This window comes from Tamandua tetradactyla, chromosome 1 (genome assembly GCF_023851605.1).
Source record: "Tamandua tetradactyla isolate mTamTet1 chromosome 1, mTamTet1.pri, whole genome shotgun sequence".
Taxonomy (NCBI): Eukaryota; Metazoa; Chordata; class Mammalia; order Pilosa; family Myrmecophagidae; genus Tamandua; species Tamandua tetradactyla.
The window spans coordinates 161,275,965-161,302,221 of NC_135327.1; the positions used below are offsets into that span (position 1 = coordinate 161,275,965).

The following is a 26,257-nucleotide window of genomic DNA, read 5'->3' on the forward strand; positions in this document are numbered from 1 at the left end:
AGTTTCAAGAAACCCATGACAAAAAGGAAAAAGGGACAACCGCAAGGGCATTTTGGCAGGTGCAAAGCAGACAAGAGCAACCAATAACTCAATAGTCTCCCAAGACTGAGTGTCACGCTAGAAGTGAAAAAGCTGGGACACAACCTGTTTCAGATCACAGAGCACCCCACCACACCACACCCCAAGGCTCAGAAAATGGTAACTCTGGAGAGCTCTGGAAGTGATGAAGGTAAGGCTAAGAAAAAGAGGGAATTGCGGACAATTTATTTAAGTAATCTTCAGGTCCCCTCCTCCACACTCTGCAGCTGGGTTACTACCCCACCCGGACCAATATAGAAGCTGCAAGTTTTAACTTTGGAGACCCTAAAATAAAGACTTTAGGACTCAAGGACACTAGATACATTAGAGGACAAAATTCAGTGCCTGAAACAGAGAACTTAAGTTCAAATACACATACCTTTTCCCTCAAAGGTTCAAAGTCTCTCAATTTAATATTGAAAGCTAAAGGACAGTGGAAGAGTGCTTTCAAAATCCTGAGGAAAAATGATTTCCAACCTATGATTCTATAGTCATCCAAATTACAGTGTAAGAGTATATACAAAGCCATCTTCAGGCATGCAGTTGTTTAAACATTTAGCTCCTATCTACGCTTTTTCAGGAAGCTAATGGAAGATGTGCTACCTAAAAGTAGAGAACAAATGGAGAAAAACAATGATTGGAATCCAGGAAACAGAGGATCTAACATAAGAGTGAGAGGCAAAGAAATCCCAGAATAGTAGTAAAAGGACATTCCATGAGGGTAATAGCTTCAGCAGGCCTAGAATGGGGCAGGTCTAGAACATTCTGAAAGAGATTTGGCCTAAAACAGATCACCAACAGAATGTCCAACGTATCTGAATACATAAAAAAGAATTGCACCAGAGGGAGTTTAGAGATGAATTAGGCATATATACATAGAAAATTGAACAAATAAGAGAATTTCTAATTCTAAGAAATAGTCCAGGAAAAGTAAAGCCAGTACTTTACCTGGCCCAGCTATGACTAGCAATTACATAGTCATAATCATATAAACACTGACAATGATAGAACCAAAATTACGGTATGTCTGTTTTGAAGCAAGATGGGAAGTATGCACACGTGTCTGAGGAGTGACACAGGGAGAGGAGCGGGTGGAGGCCAGAAAAGAGCAGACGAGCTCCTCATCTTCTATAAAGTCAATGCCAGTGCCTAGAACTCAAAGAATAAGAAGAGTTACATGTGTATGTGATTCTTAGAGCTAGGAAAGTAAATATCAAAAGAACTGGCTAAAACAAAATTCAGAGTGGTTGCCTTCTGGGAGTGGGAAATGTGCAGAGGTAAAGAACTACTGGGTTTTTTTGTTTGTTTTCATAATAAGCCTTTTAGAATAAAATTAGCCCTTTAAGTGCATGAAGCACTCTGATAAAAATGAAAACAAAATCAAAATAAACAATAGCTCTCCAAAACCTGGATACCAAGAAGAAAAGCTTCGTAGTTGTAGGATTTTAAATACGTTCTATATAAAAAAATAATAATTTGATGAAGCTGAACATTGTCAGTAGTGCAATTATATTTCAGGGTCATTCAAGCTAAGAGGATGGGTGGCAATTGGAAACTTTCTAAACACGTAAGTACCTTTCTCCTTTTGCTAAATTTACCTTCAGTAGCTCAAAATAAGAGTGCTGTAACAAAATATAAAAAGTGTATATTTATATGTGATTTATACATCCCACACAGAAGTCTCTTTTGCCAAACCCTGACTGGAAATGCGGGTCTCTACTGCAATACTGATCATTAAAACCATATACAAAGCGCATAGGAAGTACAGTACAGTGGGAGAATTCTTGCCTACAATATGGGAGACCTGGGTTCGATTCTTGACCCATGTACTTGCCCCCATTAAAAAAAAAAAAAACATATATACAACCAGCTCTAATCAGTGTAAATTGGATTATTTTCTACAATAATCCATTTCAGCCACTGAATTACAGAGCTGAGCATTCTATCTTATCAGCAATTTCATTCAATGAGGTAGACCTGTATTTATTTGCTGACAAGATATCTATGTGCATAGGTATAATCCAGTCTTGAGTATGTAAAATACCAAGTACGTAAAGGCACATAAAACATATATAAGAAATCTCAAGTACACTTATATGTATATATACGTATATGTAGTTATAGACAAAAATTCTTTGCTCTGCTAGAAATTTACGAGCATATCATTTACTCAAAAAATATTACAAAGCAATATCAGTATCTCTATTTTTAATTAGAGCAAGGCTCTCTTTGTCAGTGATTGAGAGGTGACAGAATACTAAGCTTTCAGAACACAAGAACCAGGCTTCCTGAACTCACATTCTGACTCTACCGTTTAATAGCTGCGCAGATCCTTTAACTTCTTGGTGCCTGTGTTCTCATCCATAAAGAGGATAACAACAGTGTCTACCTCAGAGTATGGTTGGGAGGATTTAATATGTTACTACATATAAAGCGCGTAAAATAGTGCCTGGCACGTGGCATGAGTTGTATTATAATACTGGTACTATTGATTTTGTTTTTCTTGTTAGGAATACCTCAAGATACATCATCTACAGACACCATCTTCTGGACACAGCACACACATGCACAAATGCATGTACAAAATCATTCTTGTCTCCGAACTAGGGAGAAAGGCCCTAAAGCCCTACATTTGCTACATTGATTATAATTCCAGTTGAGAAAAAAAGACCACCAGAGTGTCAAAATTTCAACAAAAAAATTCTTTTTTACATTCCATCTACTTGTTAAGGTACAAGTGCCATCTTAACTGATATGTCAAAATCCAGTCAAATTAGGGTGGGCCACGGTGGCTCAGCAGGCAGAGTTCTCACCTGCCATGCCAGAGACCCGGGTTCAATTCCCAGTGCCTGCCCATGCAAAAAGGAAAAAAAAAAAAAGAAACATATATAAAATCCAGTCAATTATAACAGACAAGAATTCCATCTTCTCTTTTCTGGTTTTTAAGTTGCCTCAAACAGATCATCTTTTTTCCAAGAGTAAAATTAATTTTTTGTCCTTATTCACATTTTACAATTTTTATAATGAAGTATGGTGCTACGTCAGCCAGTGAGTGCCTAAAGGTTCATTAAATTGAACTTTTATTAAAGCACTAAAAAATGAAAATTCTTTCTTTCTTTTTATATCTTCACTTCTTTACTGTTAATAATTGATATTAAAAAAATTTCTAACAATGTAATATTTGCATTTGTGTAAAACATATAAAATGATTTTTAATGTTTCTCTCGGGAAAAGAGATTTGTTTCTAAGTTTCCATTTCTAACTTTTATCAATATAATAGATAAGAACAGAAGTCTGTCCTAAAGAAAGTCAATCAATTCATTAAGGATATACTTTTTGGAGAGCATTTAACTTAGTATGCATTTTTGAAATGTGAGGGAAAAATACTTCCAATTACTAAGAACGTTTTTAGAGAAAATATATTCTACAAGTGTAAAGCAACAATGTCATTCTATCCAGCTTTGTGGAGAGAAGATTCTAAAACATACACTATCTAAAGGAAATGAAAAAACCTATGTGCAACTCAGCATAAAGACTAATGGACAGGCCACTTGTTCCCCAAGCTTCTTTGCTATACAAATGCCAGTTGGAAAATAATTTTCTAAAGAAATGAAATTTTCATGCTTTCCTTAACACTTTTACTTAAGTTTTTTTTTGTACAGGCAAGCAATCAAGTATCTCAGAAAACCTTCAGTAAGAATTTATTTCACTGAGGGAAAACTAAAAATTACAAACAACATAAAATTTATTTTAACCTGCTTCTCTCTTAACATATACCTGAAAACTCATGGTTTTGTTTTGTTTTGTTTCCCACAAGCAACATTCAACATGGTTTGAAAACAGAAAAGTCAGATTTGTTCATCTTGGAAAATTAATACAACCTGAGATTCACCTCCCCCCAAATAAAGATTATTTCAAAATATAATATATTTTCCTGGACATTTTATTATTTTAAAAACAGGGTACTGTTGGACTTCTTCTATCTACATGCTACATAAACAACACTTTTAATAAACAAAAGGTTTGATTAAAGGCTTGTGTTCACTAAATGATAAATGATAAACTCCAGTCTCTATCCTGTCAAATACTAAACTCTGCAAGCTTTCATTGCTAAGTATCTCCATGTCAGCTGTTTATTTTTCCTTTCCCAGTGATTGGAAGTTTAAAAATATTATATTACTTACAGTTAGTAAATAAGGGAATTCCAGTGCCAAATATTTGTACAAGATAATGGAATGGCCAAAATTCTGTTAAGACTCCACTAGGACTAAAATACTAACAGTACAAGAGTACCTGCTGCTTAAAACACACACACACGCACACACACCCAGCTTCTGTTTTACTTTATTCTCAAAAAGATGTAATAACAGACTCAGGTTTGGTACATCTTAAGGGACAATCATTTACCACGATCAACATCTCAACAAATCTATCAAAGAAAAAGCAATATTAAATATGCTTTCTTTTAAATTTCATAATTGGAATGAAATTTAGGAAAATGCAAGAAATACAGACTGGTTTTTCTGAAGAAATGTAACTCACGAGGACATGCAGAAATTCAAACTAATGTAAGGAAATGATGGTAAACTGTGATCCTTTGTTCATGGTTATACATAAATATTTCTAATAGTTTAAAGAATACATTATCTTAAAAGCTTCCTTTTCCAATTTAATTTACCCTGGTGATTGCTTAAGTCATTTTTTCATCAGAGATGTTAGGGAAGTTCACCTTAGTAGGTTTTTACTTTATGTGCTATTTAAACTACTTGACAGAAAAATGTGTTACGCCAGGATCCTAGGGACTAGCTGAGGGCTACGTGTTCCCAGTGTAAATGATCTACATCGTGAGAAGTAAAGCATTAAGGCCAAGGCAATAAAATAGCCAGACAGGCTGGAGAGGTCAGCGTGGACACGGCTCCTGTTGTTTTGTAAGCTGGGTCAGCTCAAGCCTGCGTGTCTCGCCCTATCTCAAAAGATTTAGAGGGTGTTACTGGTCTCCGAAGAGGCTGTCTCTGCCCATTACCGGGCCATTCCTCACAAGTGAGACCGGGGCTTCATCATCCAAACCCAGATATGAACGTTTCGTTAGGAAGGAGCCTTTGGATATCCTGAAAATGCTGCCAAAATATTATCAGACTCAATTCTGATGCAGCTCATGCCTCCCACACAGGCCCAATCAAACGTGGCCACTTCCCTCCCAAATACAAGATGAGCTCATTATCACAGGAACCACTTTGATAAGGTAACACCTTGGGCCACCGGAAATTTTAAAAAACGGTATTTGGTCAAGCATCTCATACTTAAGTATCTGTCAGTAGCTTTGAATCTATCTATAACTCTGATATCTGTAAAAGTCCTTTCTTTGAAATCACATTCTTTCAATTGTTTTGCCTTTATTTTCAGGGTCTAGATACATACTTTAACTTATTTTTTGTATCTTCTCAGAATAACCACAGACCCTTTTGTCTTAAAAAGAATACTAAAGGAAAAAATGTTTCCTTTAAATTTTACAAATCCACACATAGAAATATTCATTACAAGTAAAGATGTGGGTGTATGAAAGTGTTCAGTAAATCTATTCAAACAAAAATACCTTTTCTTCCAAAACCAAAATTATATTTCTTTCCTTAAAAAAGGAAAGCATAAGGACACTACTCTTTTTGAAATGTTACTATCGGATTCACAAGCATGCTCACTGTTCAATGAAAAAAAAAGTGTGAAAAATGTTAAAATCATTAAATTTTCAGCAAAGTTACTAAAGTGTCAGCAATTCAGTCTGATATATAGAATGACCAGTTTGAAATAAATAGCACGTATTAAAGAACAATTTTAACAAAATGCACTTTTGTTATAGCAAATATTTGAACTATAATAATATTAAAAATTAGAGACCCTTGAAGACTGGCTTTTATAAACATATCCTAATGATTTGGAAGGAATATATCCATTACCTATAGGTTATATTTTGCTTCTAACATGCTTGAAAAACTGTTCTCACACAAGTAAAGCAATTCTACCACAATCTTCTGATACAAGTCATTTATTTATGGAACTTTTCTTTTCCTGAGGCCGGAAAATTGCTGCAGTATTTCAAAGAACTACTGTTTTAACCCTTTAACAAGGGTCCTTGTAACTGATTTGTCTTCCTAGTGACACCTTAGCTTGCTACAAGATTCCTCATGCCTAGTAAATGTGCTGACTGAAGTTTTGCTATCAAATCTGAACTTAAGGCATCTAAACAGAATTTTATCAATAATTTATCTCTGAAAGAAAATCTAAAACAATAATTGATCTTTCCTACCTTTATTTTTTCATCAGTAAAGGCACATGGCCAGTATAAAAGGCATTCTCTCTTCTGTTTCATTAAAAACGTTCTGTAAAAGTGGCGCCCCCTTAGTCAGGAGTGGCAAGAACCGGTAGCTATTTTCTCCCAGGCAAATAAGCAGAAGACCCAGAAGCCATCAAGAACAGACACTGTCACCAGGACTATGTAGCAAAAGATAGCTCAAATCATGTCATACTTTAGCTCAGAAAACTTCAAACTGCAAAGCATGACATTCGAGACCCCATCACCCGGCCCCAGCTCACACAAACAACTCTTGGCCCTGCCATTTCCGGCACATATCCACCCTATGACATCTGCATGCCCTTCTCCAAACACACCCTAAGCTTCCCAGTCTTAGCTGAACCACTCCCTCTACTAGCCTTTCAGTTCTTCAAAAGTACCTTGCTTACAAGTGCTGGAGAAAATGTGGAGAGAGAGATTACCTATTCACTGTTGGTAGGGAAGCAGAGAGGTGCAGCCCCTCTGGAGGGCAGTGTGATGACTCCACAGGAGGCTAGGGGTGGGCTTGCCATATGATATCTCAAACACTTTGCCAGGTGTATACCGGGAGGAACTGAGAGTGGAGACATGAATGGACATTTGCACACTAGTATATACGGCAACACTGTTCGTGATTTGCAATGTATGGAGGTGGACTAAGGATGCATTAACTGAGGAATGGAAGGCGCAACCATGTTTACAGACAATGGACTACTGAGCAGCTGCAAGAAGGAATAAAGTTGTGAGGCAGGCAACTGGATAAATGAACCTTGAGGACAGCATGTTGAATGAAATGTCAGAAACAAAAGACAAATATTATCATGCTTCACTCAAATGGACTAACTATAATATATAAACTTGGAGAATTGAAATTGAGAGCATAGGCTATGAGGGGAACCCTTATTGTAAAGTTTCCTAGGTTGTAAGCTCTTATAGCAGTCACATCTATCCTGGAGTTGTAACTATTATTTCTAAATTTTTAGATGCTGAATTATTTGTGTATAACTTGGTCATTCCCTGGGACTTCGGGTTATTAGTGTGAAACCTGAGACTCAGTGTTAGAGCCTTGAAGTTATGAAAGTCAGCGCTATCCCATCCAGCAACTGTTTAAAAAGTTGAAAAAGTGATCGGAATTCAACTAGAGATATGAATGAAGCTGATCAGGATAGGACTAAGGCACACCAGAATACAGAGTAAAGGATATGGTCTATATTTTAAGACTTCAACTTCTGTGTGAGACAAAAGGAAGAGTTGTTTGTTTGTGCAAAATTTATATTTTGGGTATCACAATATCTAATTTATCTTGTATGGTCAGTTTATTTGAACACCATAATTACATGGGATCTTGAATAGGGAGTGAGATCTTGTTGGTTTGTACAAGGCAGTGTGATGCCCTGATACATCCTAGAGTAATTTAGGCAGAGAATAAAAAAGTATTTGCAAAGCCCTCTGGAGGGACTGGGAAGGAAAAAGGAAATATCAAACTTCCCTACCTGGGAAAGATCCGATATTCTCACAAGCATTGGAGATAAACAATTTAATAGGCTGAGCTATTGATCTTGGGGCTCACCTCTGTGAAACATATTTCTGCAAAAGAGAGGCTATGCCTACTTTTAATTATGGCTGAGTCACCCCCAGAGAACCTCTTTTATTGCTCAGATGTGGCCTCTCTTTCTCTAAGCCAACTCGGCAGGTGAACTCACTGCCCTCCCACCCCCACCCCATGTGGGATATGACTCCCAGGGGTGTAAATCTCCCTGGCAATGTGGGACAGAACTCCCAGGATGAGCCAGGACCCAGCACCATGGGATTGAGAAAGGCTTCTCAACCAAAAAGGGGAAGAGAAAAACGTGACAAAATAAAGTTTCTGTAGCTGAAAGATTTCAAACAGAGTCAAGATGTTATCCTGGAGGTTATTCTTATGTATTATATAGATATCCCTTTTTAGTTTATGGTATATTGGAATGGCTAGAGGGAAGTACCTGAAACTGTTGAACTGTATTCTAGTAGCCTTGGTTCCTGAAGATGACTGCATAACTATATAGATTTTATAATGTAACTGTGTGATTGTGAAAACCTTGTGGCTGATGTGCCCTGTATCCAGGGAATGGAAAGATTCACAAAAAATAAGGACCAAAAAAATAAACAAAAAATGGGGGGTCTGGAAAAAAAATTGGGTAGATTTCATTACTAGCTGTCAATAAAAGGGAGGGATAAGGGGAATGGGATGTATGCTTTTTTTTCCTTTTTTCTCCTTATTTTTTTCTATGCAGTGATACAAATGGTCTAAAAATGATCATTGTGCTAAGTATACAAGTATGTGATGATATTGTGAGCCACTGATTGTATACATTGGTTTTCTCCTTATTTCTTTCTATGGAATGACACAAATGGTCTAAAAATGATCATGGTGATAAACATACAAGTATGTGATGATATTGTGAGCCACTGACTGTATACACTGGATGGACTATATGTACATGAAGATATCTCAATAAAAATATTTCTTTAAAAAAATGCATGGCTGCAGCCCCAAGAAGCATGTCCTCCAACAAAGAAATCACCATTTCTCCATGTAATAGCCAATCAATCAGAAATTCTCTTGGTGGTCTTAATAGAGAGTTAAGGGTAGTATGCAAATAGTCATGGAAAGCTTCTGAGCAAAATAGTAAAGTTAAGAATCTTTTAGCCAAATGAACAACTATTCGCTCTCCCTCCATGTTGGGGAATGAATCATGTGTCCTATAAAAGACATGTTCAGGTCCCAACTTTTGGTCCTGCGGGTGTGAGCCCATTTGTAAACAGGCCTTTTGAAGATGTTGTTAAGGTGTGCCCAAACCAAATGAAGGTGGTCCTTAATTCAATACGGCTAAAGTCCTTAAAAATAAAGGAATTTAAACATGGAAAGGAAGCCACGGGAGAAACAGAAAACTGGACATCAGTGGAATCCAGAAGAGAAAGAAGATGCTGCAATGTGCATTTTCATGCAACAGAAAAGCCAAGAACCAAACTTACTGCAGCCAGCCCCAACCCAAATTGTCACAATCTTCAGGGAGAAAGCATCGCCTTGTTGATACATCAATTTTGGACTTCTCCTAGCCTCACAACCACAAGCCAGTAAATTCCCATTGTTTAGGCAAAAAAAAAAAAAAAAAATGCCTTGCTTCCCCAGCAAGTGCTTTTCCATCTGCCATTGCTTTATCCCTGGCCCATCCACCCCCCACCTGCCCTTTGCCTTCCCCCATTAAAACTCAGCTCAAACATTTCCTAATGTTCCTTTATTAAATATTTTCAATAGAATAAGGCTATTTTTCCTGAGAGGTCTTTTACAAACCTTTAATAACACAACATGAGAAATTTTAGAATTAAAATGTTTTAATTATAAAACATAAACCTCTAATTGTCTTGTTAACAATGTCTCATTAGATCCTTGTCTTTAACTTAGTCATGCAAACCCTGAACAGAACTTGAAATTTTAAAATATTTCAGATACTTGTTGCATAGGACAGATACTGAAACAATTAACAACTTAATCACTTACCAAAATTCACATAATCTGAAAGACAATGTTTCTAAATTGTCTTTATATTATAATCATTTTGCGGATATGTATAGTTTCCAAATTTAAAAGTTTTAAAACTAAAGTGATGGGAATCTAAAGAAAATTCAGGGAGAAACAGTTATTTTAAAATAACTCAGATTTACTACTTAATAGAAATACTAATGATATATCTACAGTATTTATACATTTCAAATAAAATACATATTGTTGTTTCTGTCACCTGAGCTGAGAAGACCTATCTTAACATGAGCAGGAACTTATCATCCTTATCTGAAATAAGAGAAACACGTGTGGATCACAATTCTGAAAAAGCAGTTTTCTGAATTTATGAAATTTCATGAAAAAAAAGGTTACTTTACTAATTCATAATCTGCCATTTAGTTATCAGTTTCATTAGATACCTCACATACAGTAAACATTAAACACCATTTTTCTAAAGTGTTTATCTGAAAGCAGATTTTCTCATCATCATAAAGAACTTAATTCTCTCGACTTCTAGGTGCATTATTTGTCTTTTTCTTGCTTTAACTCTCAATACAACTAGAGGGTGCTTCCTGAGTCATCTAGACAGTAATGTGATTTTAAATGAACGTCTCTGTTTTTGTGTTGGTCAAAGGAAGTAGACAAACAACATGGAAACAGATGAAAGAGGGAAAACACTACACAACTGCTGAATTCACCTCAAGGTAGCATTTGCCAAACTGCTGGGCAGTATCCACAGCCGAAGCAGGCGTTGCAACAGCACGTGCTGCCAGAGGAACATCTGGCTTTGAACTCTGAACAAACTAAGGACACCTACCAAGTCAACGGATCGATTTGGGTGGCTTATATTTAACCAAAGTCATCTCAAATGTACATATTGAGAAACAATGTGTAACAAAGCTTAAATGCTTACTATGGCAGAGTATACCTAACAAGTTACAAAAAGATAAGAAATGCAAAACCTTGAACTATTCATACTCAAATCCTGAAGTAAGCAAAAATATTCAGTGAGCACTCAAATAACTGTCACAAAGACTCAACATTAAGGCTGTGAATATCACGCAATTGTTCGGGACCACAAGCTCTGACACAGCATTTAATCTTAAAGACATCTTTAGTAAATGCTTACGTGCAGTCCAACCAACATCACTAAGAAACAGGAGTGCTCACTGGATTCTGTTATGAATTCTAGCACATACCAAAACTAGATGTGCAAACAGAGTCTCTGAATCAAGAAATGCCAGTCAAGCTTAGCCTTCTCTGTTTGAGGTTCAATGAATTTAGTAACTAAGTTTAAAACTATAGCTTTTAAATGTTACAGATCAAAATAAAATGTATCTATTGAAGGAATATTCTATCACATGAAAAATGTGCAAATGCATGTGGGATAGTACCTCACTCCCTGATGCCAAGTCACAGAAACGTTACCATCATGTATGAATATTTATACATAATTCTATTTCAACCAGGGCCACTGGACTCTGCTCCTTTGCTCTGGCCCCCAAAGTCTTAATTCAGACTACATCATGGGTTTCTGAACATTATAATGTAATTACGGATTGAACTTCCAGGGCTTCCAGCCCTAAAAGTTAATTATCACTTCATCCCCTATTTGAAATATTCTTTGCCTCTCTGAAGCCTAGGGGATATCATCAGACTCACACAAGAGGAACTTCCCAATTGGTTCCACTTCATCCTCTTCTCAATGGGCCCCCGACACTACAACCACACTGAACTTCTAAGTTTTGCCTAAACCTGCCATGTCCCTCACATCTCTGTGTCTCTGCATACACTCTCCATGCTACTATAAACACCCTTCCCTTCCTTTCTCCACTAGAGAAAACTCGTACACATTTTCAACATCCAGTTCAAATGCATATTCTCCTTTGAAACATGGTGGGAGTCTCCAATCATTTCTTATCTATGTTTCCACAGTAATTTATTTACAACTTAACTACTCTATTTTGCTTTGTAATTTTCTTTCGATTCTCCCCTTTCTTCTTTGCATGTCAAGTGTCTGTCACTGAAAGGGCACTTGATAAATGTGTAAGGTGGAAAAGGAGAACAGAAAGGCATGAAGGGAGAAAGGAAGGAAGGAAAAACTGCTTGATTCTTTGACAATATAATGCCCAATACAATTTTTAGGAGAGAATGTCAAATATGGTAGAAATGTTTAAGGTTCTTTTAAAACAAGGATACTAAAAGATTATACTTTTAAAGGTTGACTGCTGAATGCTTCAGAGTAATAAATAAATATATTTGAGTCTTATGGAAATAATACCAAGAATTAATCAAAGGTATTATAATAGTAGTGTGCAGTGAAATATGCATGAATTTTAAGCATGGACGGCATCTGAACCCTAATAAAGATATTATCAGGGTATATTACTTTGGGTATATTACTTTTGGGCTTTGGGTATATTACTTTTTCTCATCAGTAAAATAAGCTTACCTACATACAGTTACTAAAATTATTTTCTGAGGATACAATGGTAAAACACTGGAGAGATGAGAACTCGTAGCAAAGGATACGATGGATCTTGATTTAGAAACTGTTGCTAGACTATCAACTAAAAAAATAAACAGAAAGTAGCAAAGATATTAAACGTAGCTGAATTTTAACTTAATGACTTATGACTAGCTATAAAGTTTAAATATTTATAAGTACATAAGAGCAGACAGAAAGTCTGTAAAAAGTTAATTACTATTTAAATACATTCTGGCTTTGCATTACAATTTTAAACAGCAAAACACTAAGAGGGGGAAATTTCTCCATGGCCATTAAACATTTACCAGATTTTCATTAAAAGAATGATTTTTTTTAAATCTGGTCCAATTGTTTACTATTTCAAGAAAGCTTTAAAAATGCTTGCACACAATCAATAGCCATAGGCAAATTTTCTGAAATAATAAAATTGAAAAAAAAAATTTCCCTTTAAAACCAATGGCCTAGCCTTAAACACGGACAGGTGCTTCCAACTTAATTTCTAACCAGCACTTGACTACTTGTGGTTTGCAGGCAGTTGTGTATATATCGGCATCACAGTCTGACAAATGATGATCTCCTGACGGTGACATTCAGCTGTTGCCCACTGTGTAAACATGTCTGTTCAATCTGTTTACATTCCCCCCGAGCTGGCACTGTTTCCCTAATGCCGGTCTTAAGAGCAAGGTAGAATTGCAATAACAAAAGAATTTCATTTAGTCTACAGCTAAAAGCCTTTGGAAATACCCATCTAAGGTTTAAAATTTTTTTTTCATTTAGTTTCAATTTCTCTTTTAAAGAGAGAAGAAATTTCTGCTACTGAAATTACTTTGAAAGTCATGGCAATTTCAAGTTTTATTTCCTAGACATTTTTAGCTTGTTTCTCAATATAATCAAAATTAAATTCTTTGTAATCTCCTCATAATGGTTACATTAAAGTTTCTTGCCTATGACAGTTTCACATTTACTATGAGCCCATACAGTTGGAGTGGGGTTGCCAGATTTAGCAAATAAAAAGTACTGGATGCCCAATTATATTTGAATTTCAGATAAACAACAAATAATGTTTTGGTATAAGTATGTTCTAAATGTTGCATGGAACATACTTATATAAAACATGATGCATTATTTATCCAAAATTTGAATGTAATTGAACATCTTGTATTTCATTTGGGAATCCTAAATTAGGAGGTTTTAAAGACTTCCACCTATCAGATAACAGAAGGGTCTAATTCATGACCATGTTTCACTGGAAATATTTTCCCACAGGTAGCCTCTCAGCTTGCAAATTTTTGAGGGGTGGAAATGGGGTGTTTTCAGATTCTCTTACGTTTTCTTGACCTGTATGGTGAATACTGGCATTCTGACTTTTGCCTGGACAGCTGCAAGCTCTTCTTTGGTATTCGGTCAAGAGATATGGGGGCTCTTAGAGATATGATTGTCTTTATATATATATATAAAGATACATATATATATGGCTTCCTCACTTTAATCTGGTTTACAGATTTTGAAAGTGAAACAAGATTTTAGTACAGGGAATTGAAGAAGTTGGTTTGAATGCATTCTTGTTTAAATATTTACATCCAAAACAAACAAAAGTAAGGAACTTCCTAATAAAAAAAAAATCAGGATAAAATGCATATAGGAAAAAAGCCATACAAGTTGCCTTGCAAATATCTGCTGAAGACCTTACAGCATGTCACCTTTTGCATTAGTTTTCCTCCTTTAAACATGTCATTCCCTTCTTAGTCTAACTCTGTCTAATAGCCAGACTGACTCTCTTTAATGCCTTCCAAGAACCATCCTCAGCTAGATGTGCAGGTCAGCCCTCTTATAAAAGCTCTAATTTCTCGTCTTTCATTCAATTAAATAAACATGTATTAAAGCAATGGGCAAGGTAAATGATTCATATTATCAAATTGTTTACAGTCTGGTAGCTTTGGCTGATTATAAAAGAAGAAAATTTATAATAAGGGCAGCACAGTGGGTTTCAAAGATTGAGAAGAGTTTGTCAGAGACATTGGTAAAGGCCCAAGGAGCACACGCTTAGCAGAAGCACTGAGGTTTGCATCCAAAATCTCAGCCATAAGCTCCACCACTTATTGCTGAGTGATCATGAACAAATTACTGAACCTCTCAGAGCCTCACTCATGAATTATCCATCTCAGAGGACTGCTGTCAGATTTAAAATAAAAGATCATATGTACAATGCAAAACACATTTATAGGGACTTAGCAATTACAGAGGTAAAACAGTGAAGTTGTTAAAAATATGTTGTCTGGAACTGGTCTATTATGGTCTGGATTCCAGACCCTTGGTTTACTAGCCTTGCAAACTCAGGTAAGTGCCTAAGCTCTCCCTGCCTCATTTTCTCATCTGCATTATGGGATTAATAAAAAAAAAAAAAAAAAAAAAAAACTTTCTCCATCAGGATTGTGGAGAGGACAAAACTGGCTAATGAAAGTAAAGCTCTAGAATAGTAAACACCTGAGAAATATTAACCATTTTTATCATCATCATCATTATTTCAGGAGGTAGCCCTTCAGACAATTTTTGATGGGCTAGTAGTATTACAATAAAAGAATTAAGGAGAAATTTCCAGCTGAGGGTTAACAAGAATAAAAGCAGGGAAGAAAGGGGCAAGAAAAGTTTATTCTCTGGTCAACAAAATAAAGAAAGAAAAAAAAAACAGAGCCAGGATTTATCATAGAAGGGCTTGATACAAAGTTGAGTTGCCCATAAATACTTTATTTCCCAATCAGGAATCTTCTAAGGTTTTAGAACAGAGGAGTAATGTGATCATATTTGCATTAGATGAACCTAGCAGCATAGGTTTTGGGTGGAACAGAGGGAGATAACGGAGGCAGGAAGATTAGTCAGGGGACTCTACACCTGCTTGAGCAAGACATCAATAGAACCTAAACTTGGGCATTACAGACAAGAATAGCCAAAAGGGCCACAGGTTCCCAAGATTGTAGAACCAGAACCTACAGGACATGGCAACTCTTTTAGAGGTGGGAGCTATGGAGAGGGAGCCAGAGAAGAAATAGCCTGAGAAGCAGACCAGATATACATTGGTTGTGATAGATAATTGGGAGTTGAGACCACAGATCATTCTGCAGCAATAGAGAAGCTGGGCTGGATCTGGACTTAGTCAGTTCTGCAAACTTGCCATGAGAAGAGAGGCAGGCAAGTTGGAATGGGAAATGCCCCACCACAGGTGATCTATAAGAAGGAGCAATCCAGATGTAGATGGAAGACATGGACCCACAGAACAATATTGCATAAACAGCTATTTTGTGAAAACGAGTAGATGGAATAATTAAAGAGAGAGAGATCAGACAAGGCACTATTAATCCATGCTCAGCATCCTCCCAGAAGTAGGTGCTGAACCTTGGGGGCTGAGCTTGGAGCACCTCCTCTTTGGCCTCATAGCATTCCATATAAACCCAAATTATAGGTTTTAGAAAATAGTAAAATTGTCTGCCTGCCATACACAATAGTCTGAAGTAAAAAAAAAAAAAAAAAAAAACCTGGCAGTGCAGTGCATATGTGCTCACTAATTGTTCGAAGAATAAATGAATGAACAAGTTAATGACCTTTAAAACTGCAGCCCTCCATATCGTTTTTATATCACAGGATTCTTTCCAGCACCACAAACTAAACTCTCATTCACAAGTTTCTATGATTCATCCTGCCTCAAGTAGCAGATCAAATTGCTTTGTCAACTTAGTATTTAAATAGTCTAATAGAATACATAGATGGTTTTCAAAATGGATATATATTCCTAAAAGCCTTCAGGGTTCCATGAAATAGTCATTCTGACTTGCCAACCCCCAGGGAGCCCAAGGTCCATTCAGATTGATACAAGATGGGAGAAGGCAGAAAAATAGCAGTCACACATAAATTGATGGTGTAAGGGGGACAACAAAAAGTTGTAATTTATAAAAGGCATCTGAGATTTTTTAAATATTTTAAATACATTATCCTTCTCTCAAATTATAGAAACTTCATACAGAGTACAACTATATATTTCAATTATTTCCCATATGTCTTAAATTGATTAAACAAGATTCCAAACCCTTCCACCATTCTCCTTTACACTGTTCATCTTTGTGAAGACAATAAGTGCACACAGATTTATTTTCTACAGCATTTTCTGCCTTCCAGGCACCGACCTGAAAAGTTATCCTCCAAGAAGCCAAGCAATACATCAATACAAGGCTATTCCTGTTAAATCCAAAAGTTTAATTCAGCCTCATACTAAGAGTCTGTTTTAATTGGCTTGCAGTAGGAGCCAGAGAGCACTGGTATGTGGTATCTGGCTCCTGAGAGCAGATTTGTGCTCACCTCTTCCCATTCGCAATCAGTGACATCACATCGGAAATCCTCAAATGCTACAAATCCAGGCTTTTTCCTCCCCAGAGATCCAGTTTACCAGCACGCCACTAAATTCTTTTAAGTTCCCTATGTAAAATTAATACATAGAGGAGAACTACTTCAAAGAAAGGAATGGATTTAGTGGATTCATTTCTCAGTGGTTTTTCATGTCTGCATGTTAGCAGCCTCACTGTGTGCTACCATTAGCACACAATAGTTTATGCAATCAATGCACTTCTAAAAATCTCTACATAAAAGCACTATTTTCATTTAACTCAAAATTTTAATATTGAATAATTTGTTAGTATTTTAATTAAAAGCCTAATCATAGATTGTAGAATCAGAACTTGAATTCTGAAGGGAATTTAAGAAGTAAGCTAGTCCAACTATTTCAGAATTCTAAAAAATACAAAGTAAAATTATAGAAATTCAGAGCCACTTATGTCCATTAAACTATGGAAAGGCAGTACCAGGATTATAATCTATGTTTACTACCTCACCACCTGAGTTTCCATATGCTTGTATAGAAGGTTTTTTAAAAAAAGAAAGAAACAGATTTCCATTGTGATGTCTCAATTCTAGTCCTCAGGAATTAGAGTGGTCTTAAAGTCCAGGAGCCATGAAAGAGCTCATACTCACAAATGGAACTTTTAACACACAGCTAGAAATAATTAAATAATTCCCACATTTCCATAGCATAGTTTGAGTACAGTAAATATTTGTATTGAAATCATCTCTCCTGGAAAGAATGCTTCCCTTCTCACAGGATGCTGAACAATGCCCACAGATTAGAGTGCTATCACAGATCCCCACACATGTAATCTTGTGGGTGGATTAAAAAAATAATGCATTGTTGGTTGGTTTTTTAAACTATAATAAAGGGAAGATATAAACACCATACCCATGCAAGAAGCAACAGATTTCTTTTCACGGTGCCACAATATCCCAACATTCCCACAATGATAAGGAAACAGCAAACAGCAATCATGACCGGATGAACCACAGGAAAGTAAGTCAAGATGACAGCTTCCTCTACTCTGAAACAAGAAAATGTTATAAATAAAATCATAAAGCTCATTAAATAAAATATCACCAAAATATGTCCAAAACATAGTACAAGAAGAAATAGTGATTTTTATTAATAAACAGTTGTCATACATCAAAGCTACTGAGTGTATTGCTATTTGCAAAATTACTGTGTTACTGAGTTTTTAAAATTTGCTTCCCTGTTTTAATTTTTTTTCCATATAGGCATTCCTATCTGAACTCATTTAGAATACAAGATAGGGGTCCTAAATAAGAAGTGTTTCTATTATTAACTCTAAAGTCTTAGCCTGAGTAAACCACAAGTGACCCTTTGCAGTTTCCCAGCTGGAAGGAATATCCTTCTTCTCTGATCTGGGGCTCCACATGCAGCACTTTGCTTCACTTGCACAACCTGTTCTCCCCCAAAAATGTGGAAGTCTTCTATGTAAAGGGATATCTGTCTATATCAAAAGAAAGAGGAATAGAGAGAGATTACTTCTGCTAGAACACAATGGAAAATTCATTAAGAACCATAAAAGTAGAAGAAATAATGATAGGAAGAAATTTACTAGTATTACGTGCTAACTAAACTCCATTGTGTTATATATATATCGCATAAATGTATCTCACTTAATCCTTATCAGAATTCAGAGCAGAATATATTAACAATCCCCAGTCAGGGATAAAGAAATTTGTACTCAGAAAAGTTAAGTAATTTGTTACTAGTAATACTAATGGATCAACTCTTAAAATTTGAGAAGAAAATGACTTTGGAGGTTTGACTTTCTAATATTAGTTCAGGAGCATGAAGATAAGAAGTTGGTGGTGATTTTCTTTGAGAAGAATAACAGAAACATGTTGACCTTTATAGACAAATACGGTGACTGACTATAACCAATACAGTTACCAACAATCAGCAATGACCATATAAATATACTTCCAGTGATCCTTTCTAGGACAAGTGACGCAACTTAAAGGAATGTTAGAAAATGCAAGTTCATGCAAGAAAGTTACCACGGGGAGGAAAAACTTTCCACCTGATCATGGACTGGCACTACCATGCAAGCAGCTGAGGGCAAAGTGACTGAAAAAAGAGCCTCTGAGGAAACTTGATGAAGGGAATTAATAATTAATTATAAAGCCCACCTTGTTTCTGCAGTTAAAGTCAGAACATTATTCAAGTAGTCCCTCATCCAAGCAGAAACTGCCAACACACTGATGGACATCAACTGTGGAGAAAAAATATACATAAACTGGTTACCAAGGATGTGTGTAACATTTGCTGCAGGATTAATGATTAAAAATGTAATGATTTCATTACATAATCTTTATGTTTTTTCTTATCTACTATTTACCACCTCTAGAAATTTACTACTACTCTAAATAGTAGTATCTGCCATTCCAGTTTGCAGTCTTGCCATAGCCACTAAATAGATTACCATCAAATAGAATTCAGAAAAACTGAACTATTAAATGACTGATTCCAGGTTCAGGACAAGAAATGCCCAGGATGAGGGAACCACAGAGAAAATGAATTATCAACTCCATAAAGTGAGACTGGAACATGTTGTTATACTTGAAAGCAAGGAAGAAAACTCTACCAATTTTGCCAAAAAGACATAGAAACCAGCTTGAAAGGTCTTCTATTGGGTGAAGATTGGGCAATTAAGCACAATAATAATAATAATAACAATAATAATAATAATAATGACTGCAATGGTTTAAAGCATATTAGACATGAACTTACACTAATACTTAAGAAAAGCTCATTCATTACCTTTATAGGATGTTGGATACTCAACATATTATTCAGAAAACTACTACAGTAGTTTTCCTTATTTTTCCAAATGTATTAAAGAATGAATTAAAGACAATGAAAGTTTTTAGAAAAGGATGTCTACTAATGCAGAAGGCATGCTACAGTATCATCATTTAACCATTCTATTACAATAATGTATCTCTAGGCAAAGATCCCTAGTGGCTGCCAAAATGATCAGGTTAGTGGTTCTCAGTCCTGTCTGTGCCTGACAGTCATTAGTGCTCTTTTTTAAAAAAAAGATATTGAGTCCAGGTACACCATAGATCATTTCTTGGGGGTGGAACCTGGACATCAGAAATTTGTAAAGGCTCCACAGATGTTCTAATGTGCACTCAAGGATGAGAATCACTGCATTAGGGGACATACCTGAATAAGAGATCAGCATGACAATACTGAAACCAGCTGATCAATCTTAACATCACAAATAAAGGCCAACCAGTCATAATGCCTCACCAACATGATACAATTGGAAGTACACAGAAATAACCATGTAGCATGTTTTGTCAAAATGTCAAACCTGAATCTGCTCAAGCCTCCAGTTCTAATTATCAGTTTATAAGAAATATAGGGAATAGATTTAAACTTGTTAAACACATGGGGGCGTAATCAGCAAAATCAAGAATATGGACAAACTATCCATATGGTTACCTGCTTGGAAAATCAACTAGTAAATTCACTCCTCCATCACACATTTACAAATATTTAGTCAACATCCGCTATTTGCTTTGCCATATGCTAGATTCAAAGACTCAACAATGAATAATAGAGACAAGATCCCAGCCTTTGTGGAGCCAATTGGAGGAAACACGCCATAAATATATAAACAAGATATTTATAGACTGAAAAAGTACCATAAAGCCCAGAAAAGTGAAGTAAACCATTCAAGATCCCACAGACACTAAGTGGCAGAGCCAGGATTCAAATCAAGGCAGTAGAGCTTTGGAGTCCAGGATTAGTTACTAACTGGCTATTAGGTTTACAAATGAACATCCACAGGAGAGACTAATTTGCACAGCACATTTGCACAGCATGCAGTGTTCCTGTTCAAAAAAAAGTGGAGAAGGCAGTGTTGAGAAAACTCTGTAGAGGTCAGGCTTGCTCTGACTGTCTGAACTATCTTCATTGGCCAGACAGGACAGGTGGAAGGCGGCACAACACCTTCAATGAAGGGAAAGTGGCATGTGATGAGAATGGAAAGGCAGGCAGGGCCCAGATCACACAGAGACTGAGAGACCACCTTAAAGGGTATGGTCTTGACCGTAATGATAAGTGAGCCCAGATTTGAATTCCAGGTCTGCTTCTTTTTTGGCTATATGACTTTGGGCATGCCGTTTCATTTTTCCTAGCCTCGATTTCCTCACCTACATAATGTTATAATAGTAATTCCTATTTCATAGAGGATTTATATGATTAAAAAACAATGATACATCTTAACTTTTATTGTAGCAGTTCACTTTTTATTAGAAAAGTTATAAGTTTATAGAAAAACCATGCATAAAATCCATGGTTCCCATATAAACCACCCTATCATTGACGCCTTGCATTAGTGTAACATTTGTTACAATTCATGAAAGAATGTTTTATAATTGTATTATCAACTTTAGTCCATTGTTTACAATCGGGTTCACAATTTGACCTAAGGGCTTTCCCCTAAACGTTCTCATTCAGCTTGACAGACCACACTACTCCTAAATCAATCCAGAAATGGGATCTTTAGATATTTGAAGGTCTACCGAATGGAAAAGGGGTCACGCTCCATTATACAACTGCTTACTGAACCACAACTCTCATTCTTAATACCAACATCTCTAAATGTGAGCTCATCTCCATTTCCTCAAGGCCTGTGTGTCCCCCACCCACTGTTTTCCCTATCCCAGTAGATGGCATAAGCAACCCATCAGTCACATGACCTGCAAGCTGGCAGACAGCAGAACCTCTCCCTCTTAGCCCTACAGGTAATTTGTAAGCCTAAAATTGTTCCTGCAATGTGTCTCTGGTGAATTCTTCCTGCGTTCCTGCCACTCCTAGCTAGTTCACCCTCTCTTGACAGGCAATTACAATCACCTCATAATAGAACTCACCATTGCACAGATTCCCCCTCGAACTCACCCTTCAGTTAGCTTTATGAAACACAATCAAGTGATTCTCCTTATTAAGTTATGATAGCTGCTTCTTATCACTCCTGCCCAATTCTCACTCCCTCTGCCGCCAACTCTTTCCTAGAGAATAAAGTTTAAAATTCTTAGCAGAGCACACAAGGCCTCTTTCATGAACCCCTTAACCTATCTCTTCAAATCTGTACCCTGCTAACTCTTTAGCACACCCAATCTGCAATCAGACCACAACCAACTACTTGCATTTCTCCCGAACGCACCATGCAGATCTCCCAGTGCCTCTGAGCCTTCACTCAGGTGCTTCTCTCTGCTCTGGGATGCCATCCTGCCCCAGCCTTCCTGCCCTTGTCAAACAACCTCTACTTACCCAGTTCAAACACCAGCAATAGTGTAAAGATATTCTCCCACACCTTCTTTATCCACAGCTTTCCGCTCTCTATGCCCCTTGTACAGCCCTCATACCATAGTTAACATGTTGTTCCTCATTTCTCCCACCTGTCTCCCTCCACTAGAAGGCACAGACTAGTGCTTACCATTTTTACATCCCCATTACATAGGACAGTATCAGGCCTGGCAGTGGGACTTAATACATATGAAATGAGTGAAAGAAAGAACAATTAAATTAAGGGAAAATGATTTCCACTTACTGGATAAACTATTAGAGATCTTCAACAAAATCAGGAGATGCTTTAACAAGAATTTAGCTTTTATCAGTGGAAGTGTTCCAGTAGAGAGGTGCTTGCTAAACGATAAGATCAAAAATGTATGTATCGGGTTAGAAACTAGCTTAGATCTCTCCAAAGTCCTTTCACTACAAACTTGGGACTCTACTCTTCTGAGTTTGTGGTTTTTTTTGGGGGGGGGGCTGTTTTTGTTTCCACACAGGGGTATACCCAAATATCACAGGTGGGCAGAGGGCATTAATCAAAATAAATAATACCAACATGAATCTGTGTCGTACAGTAAACAAGCAACTCTGAAAACAAACTGCTTTATCTTATGGCATTAATTCCAGCAGTTTTAAATATCTGAGAACAGTTTCTTTCTCAAAGAGGGAATTTATTCACTGGGGTTGAAAAAAGGATAGCAGTAACAACAAAAATAGTGAATGCCTATATCAAAAACTAAACTAAAATGAAACTAAGTCACTTTAATAACTAATCCTGCTGTTAACAAATCTAGAAGCACAACTTACATAAGCAATTCAGGACTCCTTACAAATAATGGTGCTTTCTGCTAATTTTCCAAATTAGTTCCTAAAATAATTCTTCAACTGTGACTCATGATGACTAAATTATTAGGAACATTGTAGTTATCATACATAAACTAGGCTCACAGCTCCTTAACTTTTATTCCAATATTAAAATATTAAGTCCAAGGCACTATTTAGAAAAATAACACAAAGTAATACTCCACAGAAACGTATTTATCATATTTACTATACATCATAGCAGAACATTTGCTTCATTTCTGTCTTTCAAAACACTTAGAAAATGTTTTTTTTCAATAAATATTTAGAAATACAGAATGCTGTATTGGGGTCATATTCTGGTTTGAGTCTAATGATATAAAATCAAATCTTGAATCTAGGTATCTCCTAAATCAGAACTGTATGTGTATGCACATTCCCTGAATTTACTATGAAATGTATACCTATAGTTTCTACAAAATGGTACAATCACAGTCAAAAAGTGGTTTTTAAATTCTTCAAATGTCTACCATACATCATATACACTCTCACATAAAGTCACATCATCATAAATAATTTCTGCTCAGGGATGACAGATGTCTAAAAACACTTACCTGAACTTTTATTTTTATGTCAAACCTGTTAGCAAAAAGCAGAATGCAGATGAGAGAGCTGGATCTTAGTCACAGTTCTATCTCCACAAAAAGATTTAAGACAAGTAATTCAAACTTCCAAATCTTCAAATGGTGAACCTGGAGTAAGAGCTTTCAAAATCCCATTTCTTCTTTAAAAACAACAAAACAAGATTTCAGTTGTTATCTATTGAAATGTAAATGCAAGATGAATTGGAAGCTGGCAGTCCAATGTAAGTTCTGTCTACTAATGCATCTGCTTCATGTCCCTCATGCCTTACTAGCTTCACTTCCACTAAGTGATGAGCAGCAGACAGTAGGGCAAACAGATAACACCACTATTTGCTAATGCTGTGAAAGAACAGGCAATAAAAAGGAAGGCTGAAATGAGGTCTGGAGATTACCTTGGGTGTCATTTAAGCATGGGCAGCTATTAATTAGAGTCGATAAATCAATAACATCCTGGAACTAAACTCATTAGTTGTTCTAATAGTTTGCATAGATAATCATGCTGCCCTTTACATAGGATGGCCATACATCTTGATCTAACCAGGACAGTCTCACTTTTTAAGCCTCAGTCATCCTGGAGTAATTATTAGTGAAAACATCCCTTTCACTTCATTTGCAACATTGTCCTAGTTTCCATAAGTATATGAGCATCCTACAGGTCCCACAGATAAAGAACGGTAAAAGGTCACATCCTACACTGCAGTTTCTGTGCAGGCCAACTGCAATAACTTTCACTTCCCCAACACTCCAACCTGTGCTTATTCTCCGATTTGGAGTGGATAAGTGAGAGGCCTACTGTTCCGGTCTAAAGGTGGGATGTGCTCCAAGGATTCCTCCTTGCACATCTCCTCAAAAAACATTTCTTAAGAAGCATGTAGTGGCTCAAGTCTTTGCTCAGCTGATAAAAAAGTACATCAGCCCTGCTCCTGAGACTAAAAGAATTTATTGTGCTTAAAAATCAGGTCTTAATGGTGACACCAGAATTTTTCTTAGAATAGTGATTTTTAAAGAGTGCATACATTTGTCGGAGGGCTCTCCACTATTTCTTTGGGATAGTTAAAGAAAACCGTATACAATTCATAATATAAAGTTGTAGGATGTCAATTTAAAGGTAGTACTTTTATAAGTCTATATAAATGCCATGCAACACTCACTTCCACTTGCCAAGAATCCTGTTATCTGGCTCTTAAGGGTCTGCAGGACTCGAACACCTGAAGTTCATTAGAAGTGACCAGGACACTGAGACCTCAGCTGTCTCATCTGCTTCACATATCCCCCGAAAATATGAACTAGATTTCCTGTCTACTTTTCAGGCTACATTTCTTTCATAGTTAATCAGGGTAGTTCTTCCTTATTGCTATTATTTTCAATAATGGTAAGTGGAAAAAAAATGTTATTATCTGATGTTGAAAAACGGGAGTTAAAAACTATACATGGTATATTATATTTTTAGAAAACAACAGAGACACACGTATTTGATGATTGTTAAGTGTTAACATATTTGTAAGGCAGAAAGTTGCCCGCTAAGAATGGACACTAATATATTAAAGTCACAGAAGTTTGAAGCAGTATGGACCCCAGAAAACATGTTCGTAAATGTAATCTATCTCTATGGATGTGAACCCAGTATAAATAGGACCTATTGATAAGGCTACTTCAGTTAAGATGTGCTCCACCGCAATCAGGATGAGTCCTAATCCTATTAATAGATGAAATTCAGACAGCAAGAGAGAGCACAACAGGAAGCAATAAGCTGAAATGAAAACTGGAAGAGAATGAAGAGACCAGGAGATGCTACCATGTGCCTTGCAATGTGACAGAGGAACCAAGGCTCACCCGCAGCCAGTTCAAGAACGCTACATAGTCTTCAGGAAGAAAGCATCTCCTTGATGATGCCTTGATTTGGACATTTTCTCAGCCTCAAAAACATGAGCGAATAAATCCCCATTATTTAAGCCAAATCATTTAACAGTATTTTTTGATCAGCATAGGAAACTAAGCATCACTTAAGTAGTAAAAGTTTGCGAGTTTTGAAGAAGATAATTCATTTTGTCACTCCATCAAGGACACATCACAGTCTCAAAGGAGCTCTAGGGGAAGAGCCCCACGTCCTGTGACCCTCTCTCATTACAAACACACACCCCTCATAACAAGCCAGAAAGTCCACTAACTGACTGCCAACCACACTGCAAATGGACCGGCATCACACTTTCCCATAACATGGAAGAGCCACTCAACGCATGACAAATTCAGGTGCCCTGATCCATAGGAATGAAGAGAAAAAGGTGTACTTGTGATCTTGACTGTGCTGTGGATTGTTTCCTCTTAGACACAAATATGCGTCACACTCAAAAAAATATTACATATTTAAGATGCACTATTTATTTTAAGAAAATCACTTGGTTTTATTTTCAAGTCCTAGAACAGCAAAACCTCAAAACCATGGGATCTCAGGGCTTTTCCAATTAAGAATTGTTTTTTTTTCCTTAAAATCTTTGTAGAATACAAATGAGAATGGGCATTAATACAGTAGCAAGATAGAAATAAGCCTATTAAATATCTAAGAGGCAAGAAAAAGGCTGCAGTTTTTCACCCCAGAGGTAATGAGGGCAGGTTTCACAATCTTATAAAATCAGAGGGAAGAAGAGTCTCCCTC

General features: G+C 36.6%; 1 protein-coding gene across 5 annotated transcripts in view; it reads right to left on the minus strand.

Annotated features, from left to right (window-relative positions):
• Positions 1–26,257, minus strand: part of TSPAN12 (tetraspanin 12) — a 70,458-nt gene that overhangs the window by 39,129 nt on the left and 5,072 nt on the right. For all 5 annotated transcript variants that reach the window (XM_077117450.1, XM_077117497.1, XM_077117481.1 and 2 more), the window contains 2 exons: positions 18,985–19,067; positions 17,714–17,849 (listed from right to left, as the gene is read on the minus strand). In XM_077117450.1, the coding sequence (XP_076973565.1) occupies positions 17,714–17,849; positions 18,985–19,067 (219 nt within the window). The remainder of the gene's footprint in view (positions 1–17,713; positions 17,850–18,984; positions 19,068–26,257) is intronic.